Source organism: Sus scrofa, chromosome 13, assembly GCF_000003025.6.
Source record: "Sus scrofa isolate TJ Tabasco breed Duroc chromosome 13, Sscrofa11.1, whole genome shotgun sequence".
In the NCBI taxonomy this organism is placed as follows: Eukaryota; Metazoa; Chordata; class Mammalia; order Artiodactyla; family Suidae; genus Sus; species Sus scrofa.
Genome location: NC_010455.5, coordinates 158,586,963 through 158,611,834, shown reverse-complemented (window position 1 = coordinate 158,611,834; position 24,872 = coordinate 158,586,963). Strand labels below are relative to the sequence as shown.

Here is a 24,872-nt window from a genome sequence, read left to right as displayed (position 1 = left end):
AGTGTATTTTAAATCAACCATACTTTCACATAAAAAAGTGATATAAGAAAACTTTAACACATTCTCAAAAATGGAATTTAACTACTCAGTTAAAACACCAGAACTCTTGATGAGAAAATTAATTTACCTGTCCTCGGTGGTGATAAACATCAGCATTCTGAGGATCAATGTCGGCAGCCATGTTAAAATCCTGAGTAGACAGCAAAGGCTGTTGCTGTTGCATGTACATGCTGCCTCTTTTGATAAGAGCATTTGCTCGGAGCTATAACACAAAATGAGAAAAGATTCATCATTACTACTTTTATTCTAATTAAAGTTTTTTTTTTAAATAACAGCTTTACTGAGATTTAATTCACATACCATAAGGCTCACCCTTTTAACATATTCAGAGTTGTGCAACCATCACCACTATCTAATTCTAGAACACTTTCACCACCCTCAAAAGAAACTTTTTTTGGTTACTGGTACTTACCTTAACTTCTTGTAAACAAAAGTAATTTAAATTAAGCATTTATTGGAGTTCTCTCATGGCATAGCGGGTTAAGGATCCACCATTGTCACTGCAGCGGCTTGGTCACTAAGGAACCACTGCTTAAAGTATTGAAGATTTCCTCCTTTGTTTCTTCTAAGAGTTTTACAGTTTTGGATCTAACATTTAGGTCTCTGATCCATTGTGGGGTCATTTCTGTACACTGCATATAACAGGCATCATTACGACTTGCCATTAAGACAAAGTCATGATCATGAAATAACAGGATTCTTTTCTAAAATTTTTTCAAGGCAAAGTACATACAAATATCTTCCTCAATGAAACAGGAATGCCCTCACGACAATAACAAAGACATGTAACAAGACATATTCTGTAATCATCAAAGTCGGCAGGAAATAAAATTAAAGACAACTACTACTAGGGTATCTACAACGTGAAAATCTTTTTTTTCAGCCACACCTGTGGCATATGGAACTTCCTGGGCCAGGGAATCAATCAGAGCAGCATTTGTAGCTTACGCCACAGCCATGGCAATGTTGGATCCTTTACTCCCAGTGCCAGGCTGGGGTTCAAACCAGGGCCTCCACAGAGACAAGCTAGATCATTAACCCACTGTGTCACAGCAAGAACTCTAAAAAAGACTTTTAACAAATACTTAAAAATTTTTTAACTTTTTTGCAGTGCCTATGGCATGTGGAAGTTCCCAGGCCAGGGACTGAACCACAGCTGCAACCCAAGCCGCTGCAGTGACAATGGTGGATCCTTAACCTGCTGTGCCACAAGATAACGCCAATAAATGCTTAGTTTAAATTACTTTTGTTTACAAGAAGTTAAGGTAATTTGCTAACAAATACTTAGGCCTTGAAAACAACTTTCATTTTTCACAAAAGATATGAATGAATGGAAGTAAACAAAGCCAGAGGAAACAGAGATGTTCACCAGCTTGTAAGGAACTGGTGGTTCACTTCTGTGCTCGTGTAATTCAACAAATCCCTCCACCAAATCTTAATCATGAAAATAACTGCATACACATAAGAACACTTAGAAAATGAAATGTTCCAACTACACAACTGCAAAAACTTTTGGTATACTTCAGTATGTTTCTTTTCTTTTTTACTTTTGCATTTTTTTAGGGCCATACCATAGCACATGGAAGCTCCCAGGCTAGGGGTAGAATCAGAGCTGTGCTACCAATGTACACCACAGCCACAGCAACATGAGATCTGAGTCACATCTGCAACCTACACCACAGCTCAGGACAACACTGGATCCCCGACCCAATTAGTGAGGCCAGGGACGGAACCTGCATCCTCAAGGATACTAGTCGGATTCATTTCCGCTGAGCCACAATGGGAATTCCCAGTATATTTCTATATCATATTTTTAATTTTTTCTTTTTTTAGGGCGGTACCCTCAGCATATAGAAGTTCTAGGCTAGGGGTCTAAATGGAGGTACAGCTGCCAGGCTAAACCACAGCCACAGCAATGCAGCATCTGAGCCATATCTGCGACCTACACCACAGGTCACAGCAATGCCAGATCCTTAACCCACTGAGGGAGGCTAGGGATCAAACCTGCAACCTCATGGATACCAGTTGGGTTGGTTACTGCTGAGCCTTGACAGGAATTCCTATATCATATTTTTAGACCCTGTTTTTTCTTCATGTAAAATAAAATCTTTCAGAATATATTAAATGTGTTTATTTTTATTAAATGCCTTTTACAGCCTTGTACTACACACTGCATGTTACTTACAATATTACCTATAGCTCTGCTCTATCACCCTTACCCCTACCCCAAATATAGTCTAATATATAGTCCCCACTCTATGGGGAAGTGGAAGTTACCAGATGCCATGGGGAAAAAAATCCTTTCCTACTTAAAGATAACTATTACTGATATTTATGTTTCAGTTTCACTGCACCAACTAAATCATCATTAGGTATATAGTTCCTTCCTAAACAAAAGTCTTTTGGAAAATGGAAACTGAAATGCCAATACATACTAAAATCCTCATTTTTATTTATTGTTAATTTTTTCACATGCACACACAGAGTTTTAAATGTACCTTCACATTAGCTTCTTTCAAGCTGATGACCTTATCTAAATCTGGTTTGGCTGCGTTGGCGTTGCCAATTAGCAGGTAGAAGGTAGCTCGTAGTAATAATGCTTCTGCCATATATTTGCCTTGAGCATCTATTTCTTTTGAGCATTCACTTATGATTTTATCATAGTTTTCTTCTTCCATATACTGTTTGGCCTTTAAATATCCAGAACTGAAAATAAAATGAGCATAGGAAATTAACAGTAAATTTTATTATCTATTACTAATAAAATGAACATAAAAATTACCAAGAAAAGATCAAATGCTAAAACTTGCCCCATTTAGTATATCTGAGTTAAGCAGTTATCCTTTTCCCCTTAACAACTTAATCAGCCAGTGTTGGAATGGTATAGGGCAGGAGGGTTAACAGATTAGGATTTTTGATGCAGACAGAAATTGTTTCCTTGGAGAGTTTTGAAAAAGGAAACAGCAGAGAAAATGGCAGAAACCTAGAGTTATTACCCAGGCTTCAACACTTAGATATGTGAAAAGATAAGCTAATGACAGACTGATCTACAGCACTGGAAAGGATCCGATTTTATTTTCCTTCTTGTCTGTGGCACACTGATGGCCCTCAACAGTTATTGTGTGACTAACAGAAAGAACAGGGAAACAAAATAACCAAGTGAGTCTAGGGTCACAGAACCCAAGGGAAAAGGTGTGACCCGAGTTTACTTTGTAAAGATCACTCTGGCCATGTTCTGGAAAATGGATTGTAAGGGAACAAGAACTGGAGGTGGGGAAATATCTGAAAAGGCTCTCATCCAGAAGTTGTGCTGTTTTCACGTAAAAGAACAGACCTGGAATGAAATGAATAGGTGGAAATATCAAAGAGGTAAATTTAAAGGGAGACTTTTCCATCAAATAGGCTTAAAGAAAACACCTTTCCCCTACTTTTTAAAAAGCAGTGACCACATATTATTACTCTTCTAAGATGATGACTTCTATTGAGAATGCTCGTAGAAGGGATTTTTTTGAACTGAGAAGGAATTTACACTAGATGACCTTTAAGGGGTCTTACAAATATAAGGCATGTAAATTATATTTTTTCATTTTGTTTGCTATATATTCTAAATAGAAGAAAATCGCAAGTGACTTAAAAGTTATGTCAGTCAAAATCTTATATACTCTGCTAACCTCTCCTATAATAACATTCTAATATCCCCTACACTCTAGTTTTATTCCTCAGGTCACTAGGGTAAGATAAAATAATCATTATTAAATCAAAATGAAAGTAGTAACAGTTCCTATTTATTGAGAACCTAAGTGATAGATGCTTGCAAACATGATCTCTAAACCACACAATAAGCCTCAAAGGAATTATTATTAGCCCCATTTAAAAAATGATGGAGTTCCCATCGAAGCGCAGTGGAAACAAATCTGACTAGGAACCATGAGGTTTCGGGTTGGATCCCCGGCCTTACTCAGTGGGTTAAGGATCCGGCATTGCCATAAGCTATGGTGTAGGCTGCAGACATGGCTCGGATCTGGCGTTGCTGTGGCTGTGGTGTAGGCCAGCAGCTGCAGCTCCAATTCGACCCCTAGCCTGGGAACCTCCATATGCCATAGGTGCAGCCCTAAAAAGAAAAAAGACAGAAAAAAACAAACAAACAAACAAAAAAAACCCCAAAAAAGAAAAAAGATGAAGCTACTAAGGCTCAGAGTAAAATGGAATTCAAAAACTTAGAACCAATTTCTATTAGTATTCTGGTGAGAAACAGCTATGTCCTGCTACCTATCAATATAGCTTTTAGAATAATTATATTAACTTCACTGTAGTTTTTCTGGGATAGGGACTACTTCCTAACCAGAATAGGCAATTATTGGCACCATCTTAAACATTTACTTCCCACCTTAAAATCTTCTAAAGTGATTGCTTATCAATGAACTCAAATCTGAACATCTTGGCACAATTATGCATAATATCCTCCCTTTAAAGATGGCCAACAATGGTAGAAAAATTGGGAGATACAAATCAGAAGCAATTTTTCCTTAAACCTTCCAATATGCTAGAGACGAAAAATTATGCTCTGCTATAAGAACAGTATTCCCTTTTCTTCCAAACTCATTAGAAAATGCCATGTTGATAATAATGTTATACCTTCTCTTAGAGAAGAGAGCCAGCTTCAAGAGCAAAATAAAAGTACTGATAAAAACAAATGGTTAAGCAGGCATTTGACCTCCAGTTGTAAACACAGCATCTTGTACTTTGGTTTCAGCTCTCTACAGGAGCAAATACAAACCCAAAGAATGGCGTTTTCCTAGACAAGGAATAAAAAACCTTAAAGAAAGCCACTCTTGTGGACACTCCTAAAAATTTAATTATAAACTTCCTTGAACTAAAATATCTGGATACTGAGTTATACCATCATTTTTAAGTTAGTGCCTCTATTCAAACACAATCAACCACTTGACTCATGAGGAGATTTCTTGAGAATATAATGTAGGAACTTAAAAGCAGGGCAGATACTTGGCAGTACTGAGTCACCAGGGACGCAATTTTCAGGGTATAATAGACGTGTGTGAAGAGAAGTATTTTTTTATAACATTATTATTATTGTTATTATTATTATTTTATTATATTAATATCTGTCTAGAGTAGATTTTTTGGCGTTAGAGTCCCACTTTGGCTCTGTAGCTGCAAATTACTTCCACAATGCCTCCCCCAAAACATTAAGCAGATACTATACTCAACACACTTACTTTTCTTTCACTTCTAAAGCCTCCCCTTCCTTGTCTTTATCTTCATCAGACTTCTCTCCTTTAAGCATTGGCTGAGAAATTATATCATCAGTAAAAGAACTGAAGTAAGATTTGATAAACTGTGGAGATGGCATCAGAGGTTCACGATTCTGAAATTAATCATATTTAAATACATCAACATAGAAAACACTAACCAAAGAAACAGGTGCATTGTAGAACACTGAGAACCTCTGTCATAAAAACTGGAATCTTATTTTCAAATAATTAAAGAACATCAGGCTCCAAACTACGGGGCAATAGACAGTGGAAATAGTAATATTTTGCCAGTCCCAGCTGTTCAAAATAGGTTTAAAGGAGAACCTCTCCCCTCTCCAAAAGATATAAAAAGTCAAGAACACTCAATAAAAGAAGGTGAAATCTGGAACACAGAAGACAAATTACTGCTGAATTGAAATTATCTCCTTCTGGTTCCTGTCCTAGAAAATTAACATCTCAATTTACTACTCAAGACCACATCTTACTCAAGTTCTAGAATGTTAATAAGTCCATTTACCATGGGCTTTCATTTGTCTTCTACTTGCACCGCATCTGAGATCTCCATTACAGTAAGTGCCACTGAAAGTCAGAATGAAATCCTATTTCCTGTTTTAATCATTTACTTTTTCACATGGAAACCTGATTCATAATTGCAGAAATATTTTTCTCCTTATTACACTTAAGATGATAAAGTTTTAAAGAAAGAGGGAAAAGTGAGTAATGTAGCCAAAGGGCTCTCATAACATATTTTGGATTCTTACCCAATATAATTTCTGTTATTTTGGTAGATTTAATATCTTTGTAAGTAAATGATTTAATCTAGGATAGATGTAAGAAAACTGAAAGTTCCTTTTGTGGCTCCTCAATGGATTATGAACCTGACTAGTATCCATGAAGATGCGGGTTCAATCCCTGGCCTTACTCAGTGGGTTAACAATCTGGCATTGCTGAGGGTGTGTCACAGACCAATAACTGTAGATCTGATTTGACCCCTACCTAGCCTAGGAACTTCCATATGCCACACTAAAAAGCAAAAAAAAAAAAAAAAAAAAGAAAACTGAATGAGAAAATCTCATTTTTTTTTCCTTTTTGGTACTTTCTGGGGAGAGATTCAGTTATGTCTTAATTAAGGATTACACAAATAAATACTATTTTAAATCAAATGGTCACCTACCAAATGATAAATATGCCTTCTAAAATGCCCATCATGGACCTTTGTTCGATAAATGCTTTTTGAATTAAGCCAACTACTGCTAACTGTGTAAAACCAATACCGATTTACACAATATACCTTTAAAAACTTTAAAGAAGAGGAGCTGGCAAGTTTTTTCTGTAAAAGGCCAAATACAGTCTCTGTCACAACCACAACTCTGTTGCTGTCGCTTAAAGCAGCCAAAAACAATGTGAGTGGCTGAGTTCCAATAAAACATTATCAGCATTATTATTTCTAAAAATAGGTGGAAGTCTAGATTTGGCCCATAAGCCATTATTTGGCAACCCCTATAAATATACATTAATTCTTTCAATATTTTCCAGATACAATACTGGACACAGTTTACAGTCTTATTTTAAAAAGGTAAGCCACAAAACCCCATGATTACAGGAAAAACAAATATAATCCAGATCTAATTTCAATTGTTGCCATCATGCCCAAGATTTAATCAGTATAAATTTAAAATGACTCTTCTTAATGTATACTCCTTTTATTAATCAACTCAGATTAATTTACCTTGTATTTTTCTTTGGCTTTCTCTTTCCCAAGAAGTTTAAGAACTTTATCAGCTAACAGCATGCTTTGTTGATTTTGGAACCCTTCTAATATACACACAGCTGTGACATCTAGAAATGATGGAAAAAACAAGAGTAAGTATGCAATTACCACAAAGATGATTAGCAGCATCAAATGGGCTATTACTACAGAATACCAAACTAAATTCACAGCCTCATGTGACTATCAATTTCACTTCCAATATATTGATTCTTAACATTTTAGTTTTAGTCTATGGCCAAACTCAAAGCTGAGAAAGTCACTCCACTTCTCTGGGATTCACATTCCTCACCTTGAAATGAAAGGAACTATGCTATATATATTTTGTGATGCTTCTCACTGCTCTACACTGGACATAGCAAATAAAACAAGTAACCCAGGTATATTCTTTTGTGGCTAGTAAGTATAGGCCAAATCAACATAACATGGCTCTCTCAGGTCTGGTTTTTTTTTTTTTTTTTTTAAACAGGTCTCAGGGTTACTCCTTATCTCCAAAGCCGTCTTGCCCTTAATTAAATCTGCTTCAAACTACCATTTTAATCTGGCTATGCTACAGCTCAATATACAGTGGTTTGAGATCAAAGATTAATGCTTCCCTAACATCTTAACCTTTCATTCAAGGTAATCAACAGTGGCTGTCCTCTTGCTCTCTCTTTTTATGTCTTTTCCAGGGCCGCACCTGCGGCATATGGAGGATCCCAGGCTAGGTGTCTAATTGGAGCTATAGCTGCTGGGCTACGCCACAGCCACAGCAACTCGGGATCCGAGCTGAATCTGTGACCTACACTACAGCTAATGGCAACGCCGGATCCTTAACCCACTGAGCAAGGCCAGGGATCGAACCTGAAACCTCATAGTTTCTAGTTGGATTCATTAACCATTGAGCCATGACAGGAATTCCTGTCCTCTCTTTTTGAACTCAATTTCTCACAATTCCAAATCACTGCTCCTCCAAACAAGCCAGTCTGTTGCATGTCCCCCATGATAATCTGGTTAGTGCCAATGTCAATGGTTTTTCCCCATCCCATTTCGCCTAAAATCCATTTAAACTCTTTACAATTATTTCTTAATAACATCAAGTCTGGTTCAAAATTCATTAATTCTCTCTTCCAAAGCAATACTCCTTCCACCCACTACCAGAGTACATGATACCACAAAACTTCAAGTTTTTCTAAAATGTTCTCTAAACTCTCACAAGTGGATTACTCTCACTTGGTACTCCAGATTAAAAAAAGCAAAAAACAACACACACACACACACACAGAAACAAGTTTTTTTCTTTTAAATAATAATGTTACTTAAAAAATAATAATGGCTAAATTTTTGATTATTGATGCTTTTAAGGCAGATTTAGATATGTAGTAGAAAGCACTTATTTTTTTGTTTTTTTTGCCTTTTCTAAGGCCGCTCCCTCGGCATATGGAGATTCCCAGGCTAGGGGTCCAATCGGAGCCATAGCCACCAGCCTACGCCACAGCCACAGTAACGTGGGATCCGAGCCGCGTCTGCGACCTACACCACAGCTCACAGCAACGCCAGATCCTTAACCCACTGAGCAAGGCCAGGGATCGAACCTGCAACCTCATGGTTCCTAGTTGGATTCTTTAACCACTGTGCCACAACGGGAACTCCTAGAAAGCACTTTTAGACTGCAGAAATTGCATTTGGGTTTAGCTTCACATCATCTAGAAGAATGTACTTTATAAGCCAGTGGCTGATATCCTAATTACAGTTATAGCAGCAGATATAGCCAATTAGAGACCAAGGAATATTAATAGTATTAACTGAGAATGGTAAATCCACCAGATGCTTTTTTTTTTTTTTTTTGGCCACCCCACAGCATATGGAGTTCCGGGGCCAGGGATCACATACAAGATGCAGTTGCAACCTAAGCTGTGGCAATGCTAGATCCTTAACCCACTGTGCCAGGCCACGGATCAAACCTGCATCCCAGCACTCCCAAGATGCCACCAATCCTGTTGCACCATAGTGGGAACTCCTTCACTAGATGCTTTGTATCAATTACATAATTTCCAGTTGAGTATAAGGATAATGTTTGAAAATACCAATAGCATAAAAACAAATGTTTTCTTTAATGACTCATGTCAAAATTATTTCATATTCAGGGAGTTCCCATCGTGGTGCAGTAGAAAAGGGTGTGTGGCCCTAAAAAGACAAAAAAAAAAATTCATATTCATACAGAATACTAACTGAATATATGTAGAATCTTAGAAATGATATCACTCACTAAAGTCTTCCTTTTTTTTTTTTTTTTCATTTTTTAGAGCCATACTCACAGTACATGGAAGTTCCCAGGCTAGGGGTTAAATTGGAGCTACAGCTATCAGCCTATACCACAGCCATAGCAATATGTGAACCGAGCTGCAGCTGTGACCTACACCACAGCTCATGCCAACACCAGATCCCCCGACCCACTAAGTGAGGCCAGGGATCAAACTTGCATCCTCGTGGATATAGTTGGATTCGTTTCCGCTGTGCCACAATGGGAACTCCCTGATTTCTTATTCATGAAATTACACTGATGCTCATTAGTTTCTAGTAGTATATAAACTTTAAATCATTTAATTCCATAGTTGGGAGGAGAGACAGTACTCAAGTATTAGCATTCACAATTTAGATTAGGAAACAAAGTCTCAACTGGGGAACAGTCGATCTTTTAAACACAATTGATTTCACTACTCACAGATAGGGTTTCATATAAATTTACCAATAACTACAAAACTTTGGTTATTTTCACATGTAAACACAAAAATACCCTCACCTTCTAAACATTCCTTCTTATTGTCTAGCTTCTCGTGGGCTTTTGCACGTCTAAAGAGAGCTTTCACATATTTGGGATTAAGTTCAACAGCCTTTGTACAATCTTGTGCCACCTCTTTCCATTTTTGCTGTAATTGAAAGTATTAAAAAAAGTCACACTAAAGGAATCACTGTTCAACAGAAATTAGTTTTCTAAACTCAATAGGCTGAATATTAAGAGTTCCACAATAGAAAAAATATTCCCAATTCATACAAAGAGTTAATATCCACAACACACCGAAACAACTCATATAAATAACTGTAATAAAGACAAGTAATGTGATTTTTTAAAATAGGTAAAGGATATACTTGAGCCATCTTTCTACCATCAAATCTACACTCTATCTGCAACTATGTGATCATATCGACTCCTTTCCCCTGTTGTTAAAACTGAGAGGGCAACTGTCTTTATTAAAGCCCAACCCTCCACTTGTGGGATGGATCCCCACACCACCACCCTTACTTCAGGGACTTCAACTATTAGCTATCATGCCTTTGCATCAATCTGCTTCTGTACTGAATTATTCCTATTAGCATAAAAACACCAGCTTTAACATTTCCGCCTCTTAAAAACCCTTGTTTGATCCTATAATTCTCTGCAGTTATTACCTCATCATCACCAAACCTCCAAGGAGTTGCCATTCTACTTGATTTCTACCTAACTCACTGGCTGCTCCTCCTCAGGAGTCTTCATAGCTGACTTTCCCCCCTCCAATTGATTTCTACATGCTGGAATGATCAAAGACTCATCCCTTCTCTCTCCTAGGAGATCACATCTATTGTCCTGAGTGTCTAACATCTAAAATTAAATGACTCTCAAATTTATCTCTTTAACCCAAACCAGTCTCCTAAAATAGAGACATTTCTTAATTCAACTGTCTGCTTAGCTGTCTCACTCTTTCCTCACTCCGCTATTATTAAAATCTCTGCTTCTCTTCACCCTTCATATCCAATGCAACAAATAAATTCTGCTGGTCTTCAATTTTCCTTCATGTCTCACCTAGGCAACTACAACAGGGAGTCTCCCTGCCTCCACTCCTGACTCTCCAAAATATTCTTGACAGAACAGTAAGAACAATTTTAGATGATGTTCCTGCCTTATTTAAAATCCTCAAATATTTCGCATTACACTCAGAATCAAATCCAAACTTCCTACCACTTCAAGGCTTTGCTGGCCTCTGCTACCTCTGCAATTTCATCTCTCTATACATACTACTTTAATCATGCCAAACCCTTGCCTGCTTCAGGGCAATTATATACACTGTTTCTTTCATTTGTTAAACTCTATTTTCCAATATTTTATGCCCCAATCCCATCACTCCTCTATTACAGAATCCAAGCATTTATTACAATGTCATTTAACAGTTCACTGTTTTAGTGATTCTTGAGTTCTATGCATAATTGTTTGCTTTTCTAGACCCAGCTCCTACTATAGTAACCTTCCATATACGAGTCAATAAAATTTGAACAAAAAATGCAGAGAATACAAATGCCCAATAAACACAGAAGATGATCCATTTCACCAACATCTCAAAAAGTGCAGATTAAAACAATGAGAGACAGAGTATTCTTCTCATACCAGAGTGGAAAAATTATTAGGACTGATAATACACAGTGAGATACTGGAAAACATGCATGTTTATATATCATTATCAGAAGAGATTTTGATATTCTTTATATCTCCAGTTCTAGAATTTTATTCTCCCAAAAACATTTTTTGCAACACTGAAAGAAACAGGGAAAATAGGAAGCAATCCACATGTTCATCAACAAGGAGATGTCTTCTACTATACAACCATATAACATCTGCTACATATAGCCTTTAAAGAGAATGAAACAGATCTCTGTGTGGTATGAAAAGCTGTACAAGATATAGTGGCAACTGAAAATATATACCACAAAAAAATGTAATAGGAATCGTCTTTGGTCTCCCCCCCACACACATGGTACTATTACATATATGGAGACAAAAACAGAAAAACTACACTCAAACTGTTGAGGAAGATGGGGTCACCAGAAACTTTTAACTTTCTATATTATCTAGTTTTGTAAAATGTGATACCAACAACTTTGGATTATATGTGTAACCAGCAACACCAAATTTGTTCTTAAAACAAAAACCTTATCATTTCAAAACAACTTCAAAAAGTTTATTAGATTTATTGGAGAAGCATTAACTGAAACATTATGCAAATAAAGAGAAACAAAAAGAATAGAAAAACCAACCTAGGATACATACCAACTGCTCAAAGGCAGCAGCTCTGTTTTGATAAAACGTGGAAAGGTCAACGTTCTTCTCTGTAGGGCACAAACTGATAGCCTCAGTATAGCACTGAATAGCTTGTTCATATTTTCCTGCTTTAAAATATTTGTTGCCTTTGTTCTTGGCTGCTTGGGCTCTATCAAGAGAGTTCTGAAATAAGAGGAAACAGTTATGAAACACTTATCAACACTCAGTAACAGAATCAGATCACAGTGATTAAATTACAAAACTGAAGGAAAAAATGGGAGGGTAGAATGGCTGTTGACAATGCAAGCCACTCATGTAAATCTCTTTCTAAGATAGTCTTAGTAACAGGATTGCTAAGCCAGAAGGTTTATGTATTTTTAACTTGAAAAACAGACTTTTCCCAAACAAGTCTGTAGTGCTTTAAAGTACCACTTTTCTGCCATTCCTGCCAGCAAAAGATAACAGTAGCTGTGTTTAATTTTTGCCATCTAATAATTATAAAACAGTGGTTCTCAATCAGGGGTAATTTTCCCTCTAGAGAATGTCTGGAGACACTTTGATTATCACAACTGGGGGTTGGGCAGAGGTGCTAGTGGCACCTAGTAGGTAGATTCCAAGAATGCTGCTAACATTCTACAAAGAAGAGGACAACATCCCACAACAACCAACTATGAGATCCAAAATGTCAACAGTGCCAAGGCTGAAAAACCCATGTATAATATAATACTGATATTTTAACTCACATTTTCCTCACTATGAATGAATCTGAAATCTTTTCATGTTTATTAGCCATTTCGCTTTTTCATTCTCAAAACTACTTATTAATATATGTTGTGTTAACTACAATTGTTATCCCAAATCTACTGTTTGCTCATCAATAAATTTTTTTGCACTCCTATCTATCTCAGATTCAGCTTCCTAGAGAAGTTATTCACATACTTCATGAGTTAGTAGTTAATATCCACTAAAGACCGTTGCAAAAGCTTCAATCAACATTTGGGAAGCATCTTTGTAGACAAATCCAGTTATCTACATTCTAGCTACTAAGTCCAAGAGTTTTGTGGCCCGTCTTCACCCAAAACTTTGTCATCATTCAACTTTAACAAATATGCCATTATGAAAGAAGCCATATATCTCCAACAGGTAAGCACTGACAAAGCAAAAGCAGAAGTAGCTGCCTCCTACAATTAATTAACTTACAGGAACTGTCAAAGCTATTTTGCTTGGGACCCAGAGCATCTCAGTCACAAAGAGAAGATGGGATAGCAACCTCTTCTATCTGTTCTTTTCTCCTTTACTCTTGCTTTATTTTTCTTCACTTTTTTTTTTTTCTTAAGGGCTGCACCTGTGGCATATGGAGGTTTCCAGGCTAGGGACTGAATCGGAGCTATAGCTGCTGGCCTACAACAGAGCCACAGCAACTCAGGATCTGAGCCGAGTCTGCAACCTACACCACAGCTCACGGCAATGCCAGAATCTCACCTCACTGAGGGAGGCCAGGGATGGAACCCACAACCTTATGGTTCCTATTTGGATTCATTTCCACTGCACAACGATGAGAACTTCCTCTTGCTTTATTTTTCTTTGCTGCCTTTTAAAAAAACTCTTACCTTTTGTTCCCCTTCTTTTGTCTGAATATAGCAATACTTATTTTTAAAAAGTATAGTGTGTAAAGAATGTATAGGAAACTCTAAGTTCAGAATATTAAACAGCTAGTTTAAACTAGTGTCAATAAGAAACACACATGCCTATTTTAAAACTAATATGTGGGAGGATGAAAGGAACCAAATAAAATGCAAATAAAGCAATAGAAGAATATAAAATCTTCCATTTGTAAACAGCCTTGATCACCTTCCAAAAACTCTGACAGTAAAAATCCTCAGCACAAAACATTCATAACAGAAGACAACTAAGACTTCCTTATGTAGTTGTGGACTTTGGAGGGCAACTATCAAGTGGACTGCTGGAAAACTGTACTTGAAGCAACCTCATCAGTCTTCCCATTCCACTAGCAGTGAGAAGCCCCTCCACCTAAGAGACAAATGACAAGCATACCGTGCCTGTCTCCCAAGAGGCCATATTATCAAGAATTTCTAACATAAAGGAAAATTAATTCCATAAAAGAGAAGCATCGACTCAAAAAACTAGTATTTGAAGAGGGGGGATTAAGATGGCAGAATAGAAGGACTGAAGCTCAACTTCTCTCCTAAAAACAACAAAATTAACAACTAAAGACTGAGCACTCTTCACCAAAATGGACCGGAAACCTAAAAAAATACCCTACTCAAGAAGAGAAAGAGGAGGCCACATCAAGAGGTAGGAGGGGCGATTTCACGATATAAACAACCCCATACCTCCTGGGTGGGAAGTTCCACAGACTGGAAACTAACTGGTTCACAGAGACTCACCTACAGGAGTGAGAGTTCTGAGCCACACATCAAACTCTCATGTGTGGGGATCTGGCACAGGGAGAAAGAGCCCCGGAGCATGTGGCATTGTAGGCCAGTGGGGCTTGTGTGCAAGAGCTCCACTGGACTGGGGGAAAAGGAGACCCCGTTCTTAAAAGGCGCACACAGACTTTCACGTGCACTGAGTCCCAGGGCAAAGCAAAGTCTCCAAGGGAATCTGGGTCAAACCTGACTGCAGTTCTAGGAGGACATCCTGGGAAAACAGGGGTGAACGTGGCTTGTTGTGAGGGAAGGACATTGAAAGCGAAGCTCTCGGGAACATTCAGCAGCAGTGCCTTTCTCTGGAGGTAGCCATTTTGAGAAAATCTGGCTCCACCTGTCAGCCAGCTGTTGAGAAGCCCCAGGGCAAACAACAACCCAGGTGGGATCACAGCCCCACCCATCAGTAAACAGGCTACCTAAAGACCCCTCAGGCACACAGCTGCCTCTAATCCCATCCAGAGACTAAGCCCCACCCACCAGAGGGATTAGAATTGGCTCCTCCTACCAGGGGGCAGGCATTAGCCCCTCCCATCAGGAAGCCTACAGCAAGCCCCCACATTGACTTCAGCCACAGGGGGGCAAACATCAGAAGTAAGAGAGGCTAAACTCTATTATCTGTAAGAAGGTCACCATACCAAAAACCTATAAAAATGAAAAGACAGAGGACTATAACTCAGATGAAGGAGAAAGGAAAAACTCCAGAAAAACAGCTATGTGATCAGGAGATTCTCAGCCTCCAGGAAAAAGACTTTAGACTGTTGATGCTGAAGATGATGCAAGGCATTGGAAATAAACTGGAGGCAAAGATGGATAACTTACAGGAAACACTGAGCAAAGAGATACAAGATATAAAACTTAAGCAAGAAGAGATGCAAAACAATAACTGAAAGAAAAAATTCACTAGAAGCAGCTAACAGCAGAATACAGGAGGCAGAAGAACGAATAAGCGAGGTGGAGGACAGATTAGTGGAAATTACGGATGTAGAACAGAAAAGAGAAAAAAGATTGCTAACAAATGAAGAGAGTCTCAGAGAACTCTGGGACAACGTGAAAAGTGCCAACATCCGTATTATAGGGGTGCCAGAAGGAGAAGAGAGAGAGGAGACAGAAAAAATATTCCAAGAGATAATAGCCAAAAACTTCCCTCACATGGGGAAGGAATCACTCACTCAAATCCAGGAAGCACAAGGAGTACCATATAAAATAAACCCAAGGAAGAACACCCCAAGACACATACTAATCAAACTGACCAAAATTAAAGACAAAGAGAAAATCTTGAAAGCAGCTAGGGAAAAGAAACAAATAACATACAAGGGAACCCTGATAACGCTATGGGCAGATTTTTCAACAGAAACTCTGCAGGCCAGAAGGGAGTGGCATGATATACTCAACGTGATGAAAGGAAAAAACCTTCAACCAAGATTATCTACCCAGCAAGGCTCTCCTTCAGATTTGAAGGAGAAATCAAAAGCTTCACAGATAAGCAAAAGCTGAGAGAATTCAGCAACACTAAACCAGCCTTACAACAAATACTAAAGGAACTTGTATAGGCAGAAAAGAACAAGAGAAGAAGGAAAGGAAAAAGAGCAGCAAAAACAAATCCGAAGTAATTAATAAAATGGCAATAAGAACATACATATCAATAATTACCTTAAATGTAGATGGACTAAACGCCCCAACCAAAAGACATAGACTGGCTGAATGGATACAAAAACAAGACTCATATATATGCTGTCTTCTAGAAATGCACTTCACTTCTAGGGACACATACAAATTGAAAGTGAGAGGATGGAAGAAAATATTCAACGCAAACGGGGATCAAAAGAAAGCTGGAGTAGCAATACTCATATCAGAAAAAATAGACTTTAAAATGAAGAATATTTTAAGGGACAAAGAAGGACATTACATAATGATCAAAGGATCAATCCAAGAAGATGATATAACAATTTTAAATATCTACACACCCAACACAGGTTCACCACAATATATAAGGCAATGGCTAACAACCTTAAAAGGACAAATCAACAATAACCCAATAATAGTGGGGGACTTTAACACCCCACTGACAGCAATGGACAGATCATCCAGACAGAAAATCAGTAAGGAAACACAGGCCCTGAATGAAGCATTAAACCAGATGGACTTAATAGATATTTATAAGACATTTCATACAAAAGCAAAAGAACACACATTCTTCTCAAGTGCACATGGAACATTCTCTAAGATTGATCATATCCTGGGATACAAATCCAACCTCAGTAACTTTAAGAAAAGTGAAATCATATCAAGCATCTTTTCCGACCACAACGCTATACAACTGGAAATCAACAACAAGAAAAAACTGCAAAAAAACACAAACACGTGGAGACTAAACAACATGCTACCAAACAACCAATGGATCACTGAAGAAATCAAAGAGGAAATTAAAAAATACCTAGAAGCAAATGACAACAAAGATACGACACTCCAAAACCCATGGGATGCAGCAAAAGCTGTTCTAAGAGGAAAGTTTAGAGCGATACAAGCTCACCTCAGGAAATAAGCGAAAGCCCAAATAAACAAGCTAACTTTACATCTAAAGCAGCTAGAGAGAGAACAGACAAGACCTCAAGTTAGTAGAAGGAAAGAAATCATAAAGATCAGAGCAGAAACCAATGAAATAGAAACAAAGAAACCATAGAAAAGATCAATGAAATGAAAAGCTGGTTCTTTGAAAAGATCAACAAAATTGATAAACCCTTAGCCAGACTTATCAAGAAAAAAAGAGAGAGGACTCAAATCAATTAAAATAGAAATGAAAAAAGAGAAGTAACAACGGACATCACAGAAATACAAAGGATCATAAGAGACTACTATATGCAACTATATGCCAATAAAATGGAAAACCTAGAAGAAATGGACAAATTCTTAGAAAAGTACAATCTTCCAAGACTAAACCAAGATAAAATAGAAAAGATGAATGGACCCATCACAAGAACTGAAATTGAAACTGTGATTAAAAAACTTCCAACAGGAGTTCCCGTCGTGGCGCAGTGGTTAACAAATCTGACTAGGAACCATGAGGTTGCGGGTTTGGTCCCTGCCCTTACTCAGTGGGTCAAGGTTCCGGCGTTGCCGTGAGCTGTGGTGTAGGTCGCAGATGCGGCTCGAATCCTGCGTTGCTATGGCTCTGGCGTAGGCTGGCAGCTGCAGCTCTGATTCGACCCCTAGCCTGGGAACCTCCATATGCCGTAGGAGTGGCCCAAGAAATGGCAAAAAGACAAAAAACAAAAAACAAAAAAAAAAAAACTTCCAACAAACAAAAGTCCAGGACCAGATGGCTTCACAGGCGAATTCTATCAAACATTTAGAGAAGAGCTAACACCTAGTCTTCTGAAACTATTTCAAAAAATTGCAGAGGAAGGGATACTCCCAAACTCATTCTATGAGGCCACCATCACCCTGGTACCAAAACCAAACACTCCACAAAAAAGGAAAACTATAGGCCAATTTCACTGATGAACATTGATGCAAAAATCCTCAACAAAATACTAGCAAACCACATCCAACAGTACATTAAAAGGACTGTACATCATGATCAAGTGGGATTTATCCCAGGGATGCAAGGGTTCTTCAATATCCACAAATTTATCAGTGTGATACACCACATTAACAAACTGAAGAATAAAAACCACGTGATCCTCTCAATACTCACAGAAAAAGCCTTTGACAAAATCCAACACCCATTTCTGATAAAAACCCTTCAGAAATTGGGCATAACGGGAACCTACCTCAACATGATAAAGGCCATATACGACAAACCCACAGCTGACATCATTCTCAATGGTGAAAAGCTGAAAGAATTCCCGCTGAGATCAGGAACAAGACAAGGATGTCCACTTTCGCCACTATTCTTCAACATAGTTCTGGAAGTCCTAGCCACAGCAATCAGAAAAGTAAAAGAAATAAAAGGAATCCAAATGGGAAAGGAAGAAGTAAAACTATCGCTATTTGCAGATGACATGATACTATACCTAAAGAATCCTAAAGACTCTACCAGAAAAGTATTAGAGCTCATCCATGAATTTGGCAAAGTTGCAGGATACAAAATCAATACACAGAAATCGACAGAGTTTCTATATACTAACAATGAAAAAGCAGAAAGAGAAATTAGGGAAGCAATCCCGTTTACCATCGGATGCAAAAGAATAAAATACCTAGGAGTAAACCTACCTAAAGAAACAAAAGACCTATACTCTGAAAATTACAAGCCACTGATGAAAGAAATCAAAGATGACACAAATAGATGGAAAGATATACCATGCTCGTGGATTGGAAGAGTTAATATTATCAAAATGATTATACTACCTAAGGCAATCTACAGATTCAATGCAATCCCTATCAAATTACCAAGGACATTTTTCACAGAACTTGAACAAAAGATTTTCAAGTTTGTTTGGAAGCTCAAAAGTCCCAGACTAGCCAAAGACATCCTGAGAAAGAAAAATGGAGCTGGAGGAATCAGGCTCACTGACTTTAGTCTGTAGTACAAAGCAACAGTCGTCAAAACTGCATGGTACTGGCACAAAGACAGTGGAACAGGATAGAAAGCCCAGAATTAAATCCACGGACCTACAGCCAACTCATCTATGACAAATGAGGCAAGAATATACAATGGAGAAAGGACAGCTTGTTCAATAAGTGGTGCTGGGGAAACTGGACAGCCACATGGAAAAGAATGAAATTAGAACACTCCCTAACACCAGACACAAAAATAAACTCCAAATGGATTAAAGACCTAGAAATAAGACCAGACACTATAAAACTCTTAGAGGAAAACATAGGCCAAACATTCTTTGACATAAACGACAGCAACATCTTCTCAGATCCACCTATCAGAGTATTGACAATAAAAAGAAAAATAAACAAATGGGACCTACTCAAACTTCAAAGTTTCTGCACAGCAAAGGAAACCCTAAACAACACAAAAAGACAACCCACAGAATGCGAGAAAATCTTTGCAAGTGAATCAACTGACAAAGGGATTCATCTCCAAAATTTATAAACAACTTCTGCAGCTCCATACCAAAAAAACAAACAAGCCTATCAAACAATGGGCAGAAGATCTAAACAGACAATTCTCCAAAGACATACAGACAGCTAAGAAACACAGGAAAAGATGTTCAACGTCACTCATTATTAGAGAAATGCAAATCACAACCACTATGAGGTATCACCTTACACCAGCCAGAATGGCCAGCATCAAATAGTCTACAAACAATAAGCGCTGGAGAGGGTGTGAAGAAAAAGGAACACTAGTACACTGTTGGTGGAATTGTAAATAGGTGCAACCACTGTGGAAAGCAGTATGGAGATGCATCAGAAAACTAAACATAGAACTACCATTTGATCCAGCAATCCCACACCTGGCCATCTATCCAGAGAAAACCATGACTTACAAAGACACATGTACTCCAATGTTCACTGCAGCACTATTTACAATAGCCAAGACATGGAAACAACCTCAATGTCCATCAACAGAGGAGTGGATCAAGAAGAGGTGGTACATATACACAATGGAATATTACTCAGCCATCAAAAGGAACGAAATACCAGCATTTGTAGCAACATGGATGGACCTAGAAACCATCATGCTAAGTGAAGTCAGCCATACAATGAGACACCAACATCAAATGCTTTCACTGACATGTGGAATCTGAAAAAAGGACAGACTGAACTTCTTTGCAGAACAGATGCTGACTCACAGACATTGAAAAACTTACGGTCTCCAGAGGAGACAGTTTGGGGTGTGGGGGGATGTGCCTGGGCTGTGGGATGGAAATCCTGTGAAATTAGATTGTTATGATCATTATACAACTACAGATGTGATAAATTCATTTGAATAATAAAAAAAGGGGAAAAAAAACTAGTATTTGATAAAGCAGGATAAAGAAAGCAAACAGAAAATTTAACATCAAAGGAATGAGATTTGATTATTACTTTTTTTTTTTTTTAAGGCCTGCTGTTAAAATGCAATAACGGCTTGGATTTAATCCCTGACCTGGGCACTTCCATATGTGCGGGATGTGGCCATAAAAAGAAAAAAAAAAAAAAAGACATCAATTAGACACCTTGAAAATCAAAAAGGATTAATTATTACAATGAACTCAATGGATGGACAATATATTAGAATGGCCATAAATGAGGAGGAAATTAACAAGCAGAAAGCAGAGCTAGGAAGACTGCCAGAATGCATTAAGAACAAAGGGATAGGGAGGTAAGAAGTTTGGAGAAGTCAGATGACATATCTGGAGTATAAATCTCAATGTTCCAACATCAATCTACCTGAAGCTTGATTCTTCAATTGTTGTGGCTCAGTGGTTAATGAATCCCACTAGGAACCATGAGGTTTTGGGTTTGACCCCTGGCCTCGCTCAGTGGGGGATCCAGCATTGCTGTGAGCTATGGTGTAGGTTGCAGATCCGGCCCAGATCCTGCGTTGCTGTGGCTCCGGGGTAGGCCAGCAGCTACAGTTCCGATTAGACTACGGCCTGGAAACTTCCATATGCCGTGGATGCAGTTCTAGTAAAGACAAAAAGACGAAAAAAGAAAAATTTCAGGAGCTAAAAAACAAAAACAAAAACAAACCCCACACATTTTTAGATATATCATGGTGAAACTCCACAGTAAAAATCTTGACGTTTTTAGGCAGAAAAAGCAGATTACCTACAAAGGAAAAACAACCAGGAGTTTCCATTGTGGCACAGTGGTTAACGAATTCGACTAGGAACCATAAGGTTGCGGGATAGATTCCTGGCCTTGCTCAGTGGGTTAACGATCCGGCATTGCCATGAGCTGTGGTGTAGGTCACAGACACAGCCTGGATCCCATGTTGCTGTGGCTCTGGTGTAAGCTGGTGGCTACAGCTCCAATTAGACCCCTAGCCTGGGAACCTCCACATGCTCCAGGAGCGGCCCTAGAAAAGGCAAAAAACGACAAAAAAAAAAAAAAAAAGAAAAAGAAAAAGAACCAAACTGGAGTCAGATTATCACCAACATTAAGTATTAAAAAGTAATGAAATAACAACTTCAAAGTTCTGACAAAAGATTATCTTGAACTTAAAATCTTATATCTAGCTAAATTAACGCTGAACACAGAAGAGAAATAGAGCTGTACAACTTCCTTGGCAGTAACTCCAGTGGGGAAGATGATCAATACAACAAAGAGCCTGAAAGGAAGAAATAAAAAGGCAGAGTACCTACGGCAAGAATCATTAAACACGTTAATAATAAAATAAATGTGAATAGATTAAATCTCCCTATTATAAATAAACTACTTAAAATAAAAAATAACTGTATGCTACCTATAAGGCATGACCTAAATCAAAATGACAGGTCAAAAAAGAATGTAAAAAATTTACAGATGCAAATACTTGCCAAAAAAAAGGCGGTATCAAACAAACAAACAAACAAAAAAAAAACATTCAAATGCCTCAGATGGCACAGAGGGCAGTTTTACTGATAAAAGATACAATCTGACAAGAAAACATCGTAACCACAGACCTTTATGTGCCTAATAAAACTTCAAAATAATGAAACAATTACTTTTGTCTTAAACATAAAAACAAGAAAAGCATTATTTCAATTTCTTGTAAAAGGGTAACAATGTTTCTAAGTCATTGAGAACATGTCTAATACACATCCTAATACACTAGGGACTGCTGATATAGAAAATAATGTGGTATATTAAATGCATATGAGAAGTATGACTACAAACACACTGAAAATGCCTTCAGTATTTTTATTAAAGATTTGCAGATTAAATAAAAAGAATGTTCTTTGTCACAGTAGTGATCTCGTCTACTTAGCACCTTCAGGCAATGAACTCTTCCCTGTATACTGGAAGTTTATGGCTACACATTATCACACAGAATACAAGGAGGGGCAGTCACAGTGAGGGCAGACAAATCAAAAGAAGAGAGAAATCTGGATAGGTATACAAGGCTTCCTCTCCTTAAAAAGATGGATACCTCTTTATTTTTATTCAGCAAAGTCTAAACCTAATTGGAGTTCCCATTGTGGCTCAATGGGTTAAGAACCTGACATAGTATCCATGAGGATGTGGGTTCGATCCCTGGTCTCCCTCAGAGTTAAAGATCCGATGTTGCTGCAAGCTGTAGCTCAGATCTGGTGTTGGAGCGGCTATGCTGCAGTTGCAGTTCAATTCAACCCCTAGTCCAGGAACTTCCATGTGCTGCAGGTGCAGCCCTAAATTTTTTTTTTTTAATTAAAAAATAAACCTAAGGAGTTCCCGTTGTGGCACAGTGGTTAAAGAATCTGACTAGGAACCATGAGGTTGAGGGTTCGATCCCTGGCCTTGCTCAGTGGGTTAACGATCCGGCGTTGCTGTGAGCTGTGGTGTAGGTCGCAGACGCGGCTCGGATCTCGCGTTGCTGTGGCTCCGGCATAGGCTGGCAGCTACAGCTCCGATTGGACCCCTAGCCTGGGAACCTCCATATGCCACTGATAAAATTTAGGACAAAATGCTGCTTAGCACAATGCTAGCTTGTCAATCAATACCAGCCTTCTGCTATGTCAGGAACCAGCCATTATTTTCATAAGCTTTGAGGCCATCATCAGGCAGGATTTAAAATAAATGCAGCACTGGAGGAGAAAAGTTTAAGCTGAAAACATACAACTACCAATTTTTTGTCCTTTTTTTAGGGCCACACCCGTGGCATATGGAAGTTTCCAGGCCAGGGATTGAATCAGAGCTGCAGGTGGCCTACACCACAGCCACGGCAACACCAGATCCGAGCCATGTCTTTGACCTACACTGCAGTTCAGGGCAATGCTGGATCCTTAACCCATGAAGCGAGGCCAGGGATCGAACCTGCATCCTCATGGATACTAGTTGGGTTCAATACCGATGAGCCACAACAGGAACACCCTGAATGCATTTAAGTTGAATTAAAGTCAGGTAATACATTAAGTTCTATTTGGATGAGTTGACCTAATAGGATTGAAGAAAATGGGAACTCCCATAACTTTATAAAGAACTCCCAATTCTTAATAAGGGATTTTAACTGCATCTCTCAGGAATACTTTGTACTACTTTTCAGTCACTTTCTTCCCCACTCAGTCTACCTTCTCAAGTTATAAGAACTTTCATAATCAAAGCTTAAAGTTGGGAAATAAGCCCAAAGACAATTCTGAAAGCATATTTTATAAAAGAGAACTGAAGACATACAGATCTAGAACGTAATGGCAAAGACCTGAATTGCTAATATCTTTCCATGTGGTGTACTGCATATCTAAAAGCTGCCAAAGAGATTTAAGACTATAAAGCCATTATTTTACTAGAAATCACTTTTTGTTTTGGTAGTTTTTTTTTTTTTTTTTTTTTTTTTTTGGTCTTTTTGTCTTTTTCTAGGGCTGCACCCGAGGCATATGAAGGTTCCCAGGTTAGAGGTCTAATCAGAGCTGTAGCCACCGGCCTATGCCAGATCCAAGCTGCGTCTGTGACCTACACCACAGCTCATGGCAATGCCAGATCCTTAACCCACTGAGCAAGGCCAGGGATATAACCAGCAACCTCGTGGTTCCTAGTTGGATTCATTAACGACGGGTACTCCAGTACTGGTAGACTTTTTAAGGGTCCAAACATTCCATAATATTTTCATACCAAAATTCTGTGAAAACGCATTTTTCTCCTACTTTTCTTACAACGAATTAATTTCTGATAGATCTAAAAGATCTTTTTAACAAGTACACTGGATCATGTCAGTCCCTGCTTTAAAACCTAATAACTTCCAACTACCATGGCCTACACACAAGACTCCATACTCCCAATTCTCTACTCCATCACCTAGCTTCCTATACGTAACTTTAGTGGATTCAAACAATACTAATCTCCTTCTACAGATTAGGTACTATATATTCAATTTCCATCAGAAACACATGGGCATAAATTTAAACTCTGAATACTGGTAAGAATACAGATAAATTATTTTAAAAAGGGCACTCCTTTCTGCCTAGTATAATCAAAATATTACTTAAAACAAATAAACTAAGAAAACTCAACTTTTTTTCCCATCCAGGATTTAAATAAATTTCATCTCTTCATAATGAGTGACTGCCCAGCAGAGTCATTTCCATGACTCGTGATTCTGCCAAGTGAATTCAACCAATATTAGAGCCCAATCTTAGAGGGAATCCTGACGTTAATGCACAAAGCAAAAATCAACTGTCAAAATTACTTCTGAAAATTCTTTAGAAGAATAACATACTGGA

General features: G+C 38.2%; 1 protein-coding gene across 1 annotated transcript in view; it reads right to left on the bottom strand.

The window, feature by feature from the left end:
• The window catches only part of TOMM70 (translocase of outer mitochondrial membrane 70), a 52,853-nt gene that overhangs the window by 18,044 nt on the left and 9,937 nt on the right, over nt 1-24,872 (bottom strand). Inside the window, exons 2-7 of the mRNA XM_021071309.1 lie at nt 12,161-12,334; nt 9,884-10,010; nt 7,063-7,172; nt 5,298-5,446; nt 2,559-2,766; nt 128-262 (exon numbers count right to left, since the gene is read on the bottom strand). Of these exons, the coding sequence (XP_020926968.1) occupies nt 128-262; nt 2,559-2,766; nt 5,298-5,446; nt 7,063-7,172; nt 9,884-10,010; nt 12,161-12,334 (903 nt within the window). The remainder of the gene's footprint in view (nt 1-127; nt 263-2,558; nt 2,767-5,297; nt 5,447-7,062; nt 7,173-9,883; nt 10,011-12,160; nt 12,335-24,872) is intronic.